Consider the following 10,877-nt stretch of genomic DNA (forward strand, 5'->3'; position numbering starts at 1 on the left):
GGAAAAATAAAGACATCTATCTATCTATCTATCTATCTATCTATCTATCTATCTATCTATCTATCTATCTATCTATCTATCTATCTATCTATCTATCTATCTATCTATCTATCTATCTATCTATCTATCTATGATTTAAGCTTAATACGAACATTAGCATTCTATATATTTTCACTACACACTACAAAGACTGCCTTCCAAAGAAAGACATTTTGATAAATGATTTTATGTGCTCCATTGACACACACACACACACACACACACACACACACACACACACACACACACACACACACACACACACACACAAACCCTGTCTAATCTGTCACTCTGTCATAATTTGATCATAATCCCTAATCATAATCACATCGTATCTTAAAGGTGTTCTCAATCTGGAGTGGGATTATGGGATTGTGGAGCGTGTGTGTTAGAGTGTGAATGAGCAGTCCGAATATGTTACGATGATGGTGCCTGTGATGTGTGTGTGTGTTTGTGTTTGTGTTTGTGTTTTGGGAGGGGGGGGTTAAAGGGGTGAATTTAATTTGATGATGGTGGGGTACGGCGTGCGCCCTCTCACTGATTTACCCACTGAATCCACTTTAAGCCTGATATTAACAATAAAACAATAGACACTGACCCATTAAAACGCGTTTGTGCACCCCTCAGCAGTTCATCTTTAATCTCTCTCACTTTAATTTGTTTTTTGTAAAAGTACATGACATGAAACGAAACAAGATTAGGCCAAGAAACGCGGATCTACCGCCTCTTTGGTTGATAGTCACATTTGTCACGGATGGCAGCGTCAGTCAGTTGGGTCGATCCGTCGCTCTGGCCCAGGCTGAAATATCTCAACAACTACTGGATTGATTTCCATTAAATTTGCTACAGATATTCATGATCCGCAGAGGATATATGCCAATAATGTTGGTGGTCTTTTGACTTTTCCTCTAGCACCACCAGCAGGTCAAAGGTTGCATTTATTAAATGAAATATCTCGACCAGCGATGGAAAAAAAGTACTTACTTACAATTAAAAGTCATTCAAACTGATACTTGAGTACAAGTATATAAGTGTTATCAGCGATATGTACTTAAAGTAATAAAAGTAAAAGTACTCTTTGTGCAGAAAGGCCCATTTTATGGCATTAGTGTAAAATTATGTAGCCCACAGATTGTATTTTTTGGTGCATCAAGGATTTGGATAATGAAAAATTGTCCATACTTTGGGGCTCTCCTGTTTATGTATAATAATGCATAATTTTTAATACGTTAAATCTATGTTTTGTACGTAACTGTAGCTGAGAAATAAATATAGTCGAGTAAAAAGTACAGTAAAGTAGCAGACATTGGAAATACTCCACAATGGTAGTATTTAAGTAGCTAAATATACTTTGCTACATTACACTAGTGGCATTTAAATGCTGGATTGGCACAAATGTTGTATATTCACGATCCCCAGAGGATGAAGCTTTCTAACTTTGGTGATCTCCCTGACTTTCCCACTAGCGCCACCTTGAGGTTCACATTTGTGTTTTTGAATGAAATGTCGTGACAACTTGACTACAGGACGGATTGACTTCGAAATTTGGTTCAGACGTTCATTGTGCCCAGAGGATGAATTGTACTTTTACTTTTCCTGTAGCGCCATCATAAAGTCAAACCTTTAATTTGTCCAATAATACCTGAAAGCAAATGCTGTCATATCAGCTGTACTTTGAATTTAGTTCTAATTAGCAAATGTTGGCATGCTGAACTTGAGTGGTCAAACATAAGCGTGTAAACATTTTAATTCTGAACATGTTAGCTTGCTGATGTTACATCTGTTCTAACATCCTCCTGCTCAGCCAAGATCCTCTCGCCTCTTTGTCGTTTCACTTTTCCTCCTCTTATTTGAATTGATGGCAGCTTCTGTGAAAAACCTTTAGAGCTTCTCAGTCCACAACCTCTAACCCTGGAGCTGTTTGAAAAGCTGCAGCTGCTTCACAAACTCCATTTACAGGGCACATTCATGGTGACACTGAATCGGTCCTGCGTTACAATATTTATATAATATATTTATATTTATTGCAGCTGTATGAGCATTGTGTTTATTCTTTCCTCTCCTGAAAGGGCAGTGAAGGTGTTTCAGTGCCAGTGGTAACTGTGCTCTCTCCATCTCAAGATCAGATGACCCGGTTGACCCCAACACACTGAAGCGCCAATAGAAAAACCAACATCTAAATTGCTTTGTTAGCAGGTAGGAAAATGTTTGTGGTGTCTCTCTTTCTCCTCACTCTTGGTCTCCTTCTCTCCCATGCTTTCAGTTGAGTTCTTCCCTCTTCCACCCACTCTTGTCTTTTCACAGCAGCAGATTTTTTTTTCACGCTTGTGGCTGTAACCTTCGGGGCGAGAGAAATGGCGACCGGGCGACTCTGCAAAGGGATCCTCAACACCTCTCCTCTGAATGCGATTTTAAGGCTCTAGATGAAAGCTCAAAGGAGTGCAATGTCCGTACACGATGGAATATAATATGCTGATGGCTCTCTGAAATCTGTGTGTGTGTGTGTGTGTGTGTGTGTGTGTGTGTGTGTGTGTGTGTGTGTGTGTGTGTGTGTGTGTGTGTGTGTGTGTGTCTGAGCCTGCGTGGATGTCTCTGCGTGTTTGTGTGTCTCAGCATATGATTTTGAGTGGAGTAATTTAGCAGATGAGCGTGTGGCCATTGTTAGAGGGATAATCTGGCTCTTGCTGCTCAGATAGGTTAACATGCAGCAGATTAGACCAGATTACCCCCAACCACACCAGACAGGACAGGGGCTATAGCCTCCTCCCCCCTCTCTCTCTCCCTCCATCTGAGCCAACCCTCCTCTTTTCAATCATTCTGACCCCAACTTCATTTCACTTCATCCTCCCTTATCTTTTTTATTCCTACAACCTTGTCCCACTTTTTTTTTTATCCATCTCATCAGGCTTTCCCTTATTTTATCTCCTCAACCACTTATTCCTACCGTCCAACAAGTCATTTCCAGTCCAAAAAATTGCAATCTATGTCTCTTCGAAAGTCTCACAACACTGACCCGTTGTCATTATAACATGTTTTCATCCTTGTCTTAGACCCAACCATAGGAGTGGTTCCCACTCCAATAAAAATATCAAACTTGTATCAGACAAACACATTATTATTATCAGATATACAGTAAGGGCAATAGATACTATATGACTGTATACGATTTCATATGTTTAAACATGTCTCAATCATGGGATTGAGGAAGATGAACATTTTGTTATTTAATGTGATATTAGTGAAACAAACCTGTCCACAGTCACAGAATCAATCCAACATAAAATACAGACAAACAAAATAAAACAAAGTGTTATGCATAAAATATGTGTTAAGTTGTTAAAGTGAGGTGACCATACTGTATGTACATTTGCATATACAGTATTTTTGTACTTTATTAATTCAGCAGTTGCTACTGAAAGGGGGATGTATTTTTGATGATAACAATGTTGACAGTGTCAATAATTGATTCACTTTCTGATAAATTGAATAATCAGAAGGTAATATTACTGCCTGAACCCCTCAATAAACAATAACAACAATAAATATTTAATTCTAAAAAAGGTTAATAGATTTCTTTCTTTCAGGTTTATTACCGATACCTTGGGAAGATTGACATGTTTTAATAATTGTCACAAGATCAGATTTACACTTTCAGTTCACGCCACAAATATACACAATTATATCTCCAAATGAAGAAAAATGAAGAACTTGAATGTGACTCATTCTCTTCATTTCCTTTTGTTTGGCCCAGAGTTTCATCCTAGTGTGTTGCATGAACATGTGTAACCAGAGAGCGTTAATGCATTGTGTGCATGTGTCCTTACATCTGTATGACTGCGCGTGTGTGTGTCTGACAGCCAGACGTTTGTTCAGGCTCCAGCTGTTTGTATTTTTGGCTGCTGGGGTTTGTTTGTCTGGCAGCTGTTGTGTTTGTGTCATTCAGGCTATTAATTAAAAACACCGGTAGTGGTGAGATGACACTAACAAAACACAGGATTGATGATGTAAATACCGCTTTAACATGTGGCCTAGAAAGCAGCGCAGCACATAGAGGAATTATTAGTCAAATTATCTGATTATCTGATTATTTTGTTTATTCATCTACCGGTAAGGTGTTTGTTGCTTTAACGCCACCCATCTGTCGTGTGTGGACGCTTATTTGTGAGCATCTGTGTGTGTTTGTGTGTCTCAAACCTGGTTTAGGTGTTTACATTTGTATTTATGTATACAAGTTTTACTGAAAGACACTGAAGCGCTCACACAGCTGGACTAACGCCTCACCGATAGAAGTAGTAGCATTAACCTCGAGGTATTGGGTTACAAACCAATCAGGTGCTAGGATTAGTCGCTCAGGTACAGTTACTTGAGTACCTGTCCTCCTCAGCTTTCTGTGACGGAGGTCAAGATGCGTTCAAATGGTGACCACCACACACACACACACACACACACACACACACACACACACACAAAACCTTCCTTCATTTGGTACATCATTTGTCCGATGATAAGAAACTATTTGTGATTATTTATTACTTATTACTTATTCCTTAAATCAATCAATTAATCCTTGTCAGACGTTAGAAAATAGTGATGAATGTGCACCACAAGTTCCCAACATTCCCAAACCAAAATATATTCAATTTACACTCATTTTAAAGAAGCAAGACTTCACAGTTGAGAGGCAGAAACCAGCATCACTTTGGATTAATGACAGTTTCAACATTTTTAGGAAATACACTTTTGCTTTCTTGCCAATTGTTAGATGACAGGATTGGTACCAGTCTCATGTCTGTGTGCTCAATATGAAGCTACAGCCAGGAAACGGTTAGCTTAGCTGAGCATAAAGACTGGAAGCAGGGGGAAACTGCTAGCCTGCTCTTTCCCACACATTAACCCTCTGTAAAACCTCAACTTCACTGTTTTATACTTTGAGTTTTTTTTAGCATTTTATGTTAATAAATGAGCTTCAAAGATGCTGACTGGTGGACTTTTTCAGTTGTAGAAGTGGTATCGATTTACTCATCTAACTCTCGCCAACAAAGTGCTGAATTATTCTTTTAAAGACTGATTATCATAATTATTGATTCACCGACTCTCCGACACTCGATGAACCGACAGTCTGACAGTTTAGCATCAGGTTAGTATGTTAGTATGTATAAATTGTGTCGTCCTCCCACTCTCACCAAATCTTAATTTTCATCCCTCTCCTTCTGCCACAATTTACCCCCCTCCTTCCTGTTTTTTTGGGTACCATTGTGCACCAAACTCTCCTGGAGCCCTGTAAGAGCACAAAAGCACAACAAAGACTCAGGAAGTGATTAGTGGCTTAACGAGGAGGGGGCTTTGCTGGGAGTTAGGGGGCCTGTACGGCCTCTCCCAATGAGACGGGGTGAGGGGGTTAAAGTTTCAGGGCTTAAGAGGTCAGTGTTAAGTTGTGGAGGTCAGTGGAGAGGTTAATTAGGAGCTGGGCTTTTGTTTACGGGGGATAAGGAGACGCAGAGGCGATTCACTTCATATCCTCGCAGTGTTCCTCCAGCCACCCTGGAAGTGTCATCCACCCGCTTTTAGCTGCTTTCCTTCCTCCTCCCTGTTAATTGTCCTGTCCCTGAAAGGAGATGTAGCTGAATTAACTTAATTGTCACCGTTACACACTCGCCCCCTCATCACCACAACACACACACACACACCTCCAGTATTTCCAGTTTCCCTCGAGTGTGTTTGGTGTGTCCTTCCTGCTTCAATTCGAAGAATGTCTTTTCAACTTGGAGGAGCCCTGGCCGTGACTGTCGCTCAGAGACTGTTGTGTGTGTTTGTCCATTGTTCTGCTGTTAAAACACACACAGAGAGAAACATGCTGCGATCCTCTGTAGACTCAAGCATCTCAAGTAGAGCAGAATGAGCTACTTCATGTGAATGTGTGTGTGTGTGTGTGTGTGGTAAGAAGAGAAACAGGAACTTAACTGACACTGAAAACAGCTTTCTTGGCAGCAAAACACATCTAGAAAAATAAATAACCTTTATTGAGCTTTGTTTGTGAATGTGTTGGGTTGTAGTCTAAGGTGTTTGTTTTCTGTCGATTGACTGAGCCACTAATTTGGCGTTGCCCTCCTGTAACACTGCCAGACTCCCAATAGGACAGGCTGCGTTAGCTTCCACTATAACACACCCGAATCTCCAGCAGAACTGTCCGGTCCGGGTGCATTGTGGGCAATGTATGCATCAGGTTTTAAGAAGGAAGATGAAGGTCCGACAAGGTTCTAGTCAGTGATAAATTGGTGGCGTATCCTTTTAACGTCCTTCCACTGGCTGCCAGACAGGAACCTGTTAGCTGGTTCGAAGACTCAAGACGACAGGTGCAAAATAAGTATTTATACCTACTTTTATTTAACTGCCTTCTTACAATTTGTATTTCTTTGTATATTGGTACTTTATTAATCCTTTTTACACATTTTGTTCCTATTATTTATTTTCTTTAAGTCTTCACCTCATCTTTTCATCATTTTGATAACGTCATACAAATATACTACTGTCATATATTCTAATTATCATAAAGAAAGGGAAGGGAAATACCATGGCGAGCACGAACCCTGTCAACTCGGTATCCCTGTGCATCATCAAGGGTGAAAAACTGGCACACAACTCCTCACACACACTCTCTGCAGGGACATCTGTCTGTTTGGGTAATTGGCATTAACCCTTTTTAAGCTGGGTGACCCCCTTTTTCACGCCCAACACATCTGCACTGGAGATCACATTAAGAAGTGTTTTTTTGGTGGAAGTTCTTTTGTTTGCTGGGCCCAAAAACATCTATTTTATTTTCATATGTCTCTCTCTCTCTCTCTCTCTCTCTCTCTCTCTCTCTCTCTCTCTCTCTCTCTCTCTCTCTCTCTCTCACACACACACACACACACACACACACACACACACACACAGCTAACTCAGCATGAAGGGTGCCACACTCCAAAGCATATGGCCCAGGGCAACCGAAATGTGTTAATGCTGATTGGATATGCTGCTCTATTAGACTAATGTTAGCAGGCCGTATAGGCCCGATGCTAATCCAAGGTAACAGAATGGAGCTGGAACGCAGCTTATCTCTGAACTTATGGATATTAGAGAATAGAAAAGTGATTAGAAAGTGATTAGAGTGGCGGGAGACCACTTAGAGAAACATACGCTTTCAGGTCTGGGTGAGATTTCCAATCACACCGTCCACATTACTGCTATTAATGATGCAAGCAGCTTACCGGGAGGACCGGGGAGGTTATGAGATTTAGTTGATAGCAGACAGGGATGTCAGTTCAGTGTCAGTTCAGTTTTTTTTTTTTTTTTATCTTGTCTCTCTTTTTTTAAATGACACATCATCATAATAAGAGTCTGTTTCCTTCTGTTTAAAGGGCTTTATGGTCTTCTTATTTGTTTATTATCATTCATTCTATATTCTAGCTTTTATAAGTCATAATTGCCTGATGCGATCTGAGTTTTGTCTGATTGCTTTCAGTTTTGTTGGAGGTGAAACAGCATTAAACAGATTTCAATTTAAAAGACTGGCAGCTATGTGGGCTTTGGATAATAATATTAATGATAACAATAACACTTTTCAAAGCAAAGTTATAAGGTGCCTTTGGCATGAAAACACTTCAGGAATGGACAATTACAAATAATACAAAAACTAAAACAGAAGAAAGTAAACACTAATATAAGATAAAAACATCAACATTAATTATATTAATAAAACAGATAAGATGTTGGAAATAAAACTGCTAGCATTAATAAAAAGCAATTTAAAAAGAAGAAACTGTTCAACATCTTAAACAAATGTAACAGAAAGAAAGTTTTGCATATTAGGTTTTAATTTCCAACACACAAACAAATATTAATTGTCTATTAATTAGCAGATGATATAGAGTCCTATTATTTGGATCCAGCACAGGTTGGAACATAAAGAAAAGATGTGTGTCTCTATCTCACAAAGTCCACTGAAACAAAAACTCCACTGATCTAAAATAATAATAAATTTGTCACTGTTGTGATGTTTTATGTTAATGATGCTGTTTTTGGTCAGATTTGAATTTACTGCCAAATGTGTCACTTCCATTCATGTTAATCTGTATTAGAGATACGTAAGTGGACCTTTGTGTGACTGTCTGTTTCCTGTTTTATTAAATGGTTCACAATAGAAAGGCAGTTTAGAAAAGGCTTAATCTGTGAAGCTCTAAAGGAGATAGATAAATCCTCTGTGTTTGATTGACAGCGCTGCCATGACAACCCCGCATCAGCCCCAGGGTATCCAATGAGGAGGCAGATCCAGGGTCCCTCCCTGACTCCCAGGTGAGCTAAAGAGTCAGACTTCAGCAGATTTCTGTCAGACTGTTTCCGAGGCACACTTCGTCTCCTCTTTGGCTTCACTCTGTCATCCAGATGGTGTTCAGATCGCCGCTCGACTTTTTCTCAGCCTCCCGTATCCTCCTGCCCCACTTCGCGGATGGGCCCCCTATCCTGGCCCGCTCCCGGTCCCCGGAGGACCCTTCCTCCGCCTGTCCTCCTCTGGCTCTCCCGGGACTGTGTTTCTCTGCGGCACAGATCGCCAGCGTCTGCGAGACTCTGGAGGAGACCGGAGACATCGAGCGGCTGGCCCGCTTCCTCTGGTCACTCCCGGTGACCACAGACGGCCGCGACTCCATCTCTGAGCACGAGTCCGTGCAGCGGGCTCGCGCCGTGGTGGCCTACCACACGGGCAGTTTCCGCGAGCTTTACCACATCCTGGAGACTCACCGCTTTACGCGCGCCTCGCACGGTAAACTGCAGGCGATGTGGCTTGAAGCGCACTACCGGGAGGCAGAGAAGCTCCGGGGTCGGCCCCTCGGACCGGTTGACAAGTACCGCGTGAGGAAGAAGTTCCCGTTACCGAGGACCATTTGGGATGGAGAGCAGAAGACGCACTGCTTTAAAGAGCGCACACGGGGGCTGCTAAGAGAGTGGTATCTGCAGGACCCGTATCCGAACCCCGGGAAGAAGCGGGAGCTGGCGCACGCAACCGGACTCACACCAACTCAAGTTGGGAACTGGTTCAAAAACCGGAGGCAGAGAGACCGTGCGGCGGCAGCCAAGAACAGGTCAGTGACTTTGACTTGAAAAAAGTTGTCCATTGAGTCTTTCAGTTGGCTTTTGGAAACAGGAAGAAAGTGTCAATTTAATAGCCAATAAATGCCTAGAATAAAATAAAGTATCAAACACACTGTTAAAATCAAGGCACCTCATATGTGTCCAAAAAATGTAATCACTCCCCTTATTGATCACTCACTTACTTTCAGTCACCGGTTGAGGCAATTTCTTCTCCACAGGCAGCAAGGTTGTGCGTAAAAGGACCATTCATGCGTAAAAGCGCACGGCCATTCAGCTTGTAGGTTTTTGTTTTCCTTCTGTCAGTCTGACCTGGTCGATCTTTCTTCCACTCTCTGCCTCACTATAATTTACTTCAGGGTCAGTGTGCGGGTCAGCCTCCCTGTTGGTGAAGGAAAAACGTGCATGAATGGGTGCAAATTGCTTACCACACATGCCCGAGAGATAATTGTTCCTAGGCTTTGACGATAATTTCGATCAATTAATTTTAAGTATTAGTTATTAGAGTTTGTTTTTGTTCTTTATTTACTATAACAAAACAATATAAGGCGATGTTGTATTTTACTTGGATTTAGGCTGACTTTATCACTTCTAACATCTCTTCTTTTTCTCTTTATTTTCAGGTTGCAGCACCACCGGATGTGTCCTGGCGGTACGCGCTCCTTCAGCGGAGGAGAGTGCAGCCCAGACGAAAGCGGGGAGCGCGCAGATGGAGAAACTCTTCTCTCAGTTACGGACAGTGACTCTGACTTGGATGTCTGAGACTTTTAGTCTATGAAATGGACCTTCAATGGGGGCCTGTGATGCTCCCCGTCATGGATTACCGAAGAGGAAGAGGATGATGATGTTGGTGGACAAAAAGGCTGGTCAGGGTTTGCAATAAACGATCAGGGCATAAAACAGTTCCATCCTTATTAACACCCCTCTGTGCTGCTGGTTCACTGACCACCAGCTGCAGATCAGGCCCACATTTCTGATGTTTAACTACATCACTGTGGTGCACATCTGATAACCCAGCTTACACCATCGACCTCAGATATCAAACCATGGACCCCTGTTGGACTTTGACCCAGGGACCCCTGCATGGGAGGACCTTTACAGACCAAAACCTGTCAGTGAGATAATCATCCTTATTTTCTCTAATTATGTGTCAATATATGTTTTTTTGTTTGTTTGTTTCTTAAGACCCCTGGATGTCCACTGCTGTAGACAATCAATACGCACTGAATGCCTACCTCCTGTCTGGCTGTTTGTATGCTTATGAACTTTTATTTTAGTTTCTTTACCTTCACTTGTACTTTATTTAAAGTTCACAGAGTTCACTGTGCAGTCTGTGTGTGATGATGTGTCCTCCTCTATGTTCAATTTGATGCTGAATAAATGTTTTGGTATTTTATATAAATAAAATTATTTAATATATGCCTTTCACTCTTCTTTAATGACACCACCACTGTAATATTCCCAAGGAAAGTGTGTGTTTGTGTGTGTGAGGGTGTATCAGCATACACACATTCAGTTCATTTATTAAATTTTTTTTTATAACACATTATGTGTATGGCTGTAGGCAGACACAATGACATTTCAAGTGTTAATTAAACAATTAGAAATTGATTAAACATAAGTAACCAGTGTATAAAAGGTTGATGAATCATTAATAACACAATATAATACAACTGTAATCATATTGAATGATAAACTATAGCCTTACAGTGTTT

The 10,877-nt window shown here is 41.2% G+C and overlaps 1 protein-coding gene across 1 annotated transcript; it reads left to right on the plus strand.

Annotated features, from left to right (window-relative positions):
- Window positions 1-7,943: 7,943 nt before the first annotated feature.
- On the plus strand, window positions 7,944-10,581 carry six3b (SIX homeobox 3b). Its single transcript, XM_051417833.1, has 2 exons — window positions 7,944-9,155; window positions 9,786-10,581. Exons 1-2 carry the CDS (start codon window positions 8,461-8,463, stop codon window positions 9,922-9,924), a joined length of 834 nt encoding a protein of 277 aa, XP_051273793.1. The 5' UTR covers window positions 7,944-8,460; the 3' UTR covers window positions 9,925-10,581.
- Window positions 10,582-10,877: the final 296 nt, after the last annotated feature.

Source organism: Dicentrarchus labrax, unplaced genomic scaffold (assembly GCF_905237075.1).
Source record: "Dicentrarchus labrax unplaced genomic scaffold, dlabrax2021, whole genome shotgun sequence".
Classification (NCBI taxonomy): domain Eukaryota; kingdom Metazoa; phylum Chordata; class Actinopteri; family Moronidae; genus Dicentrarchus; species Dicentrarchus labrax.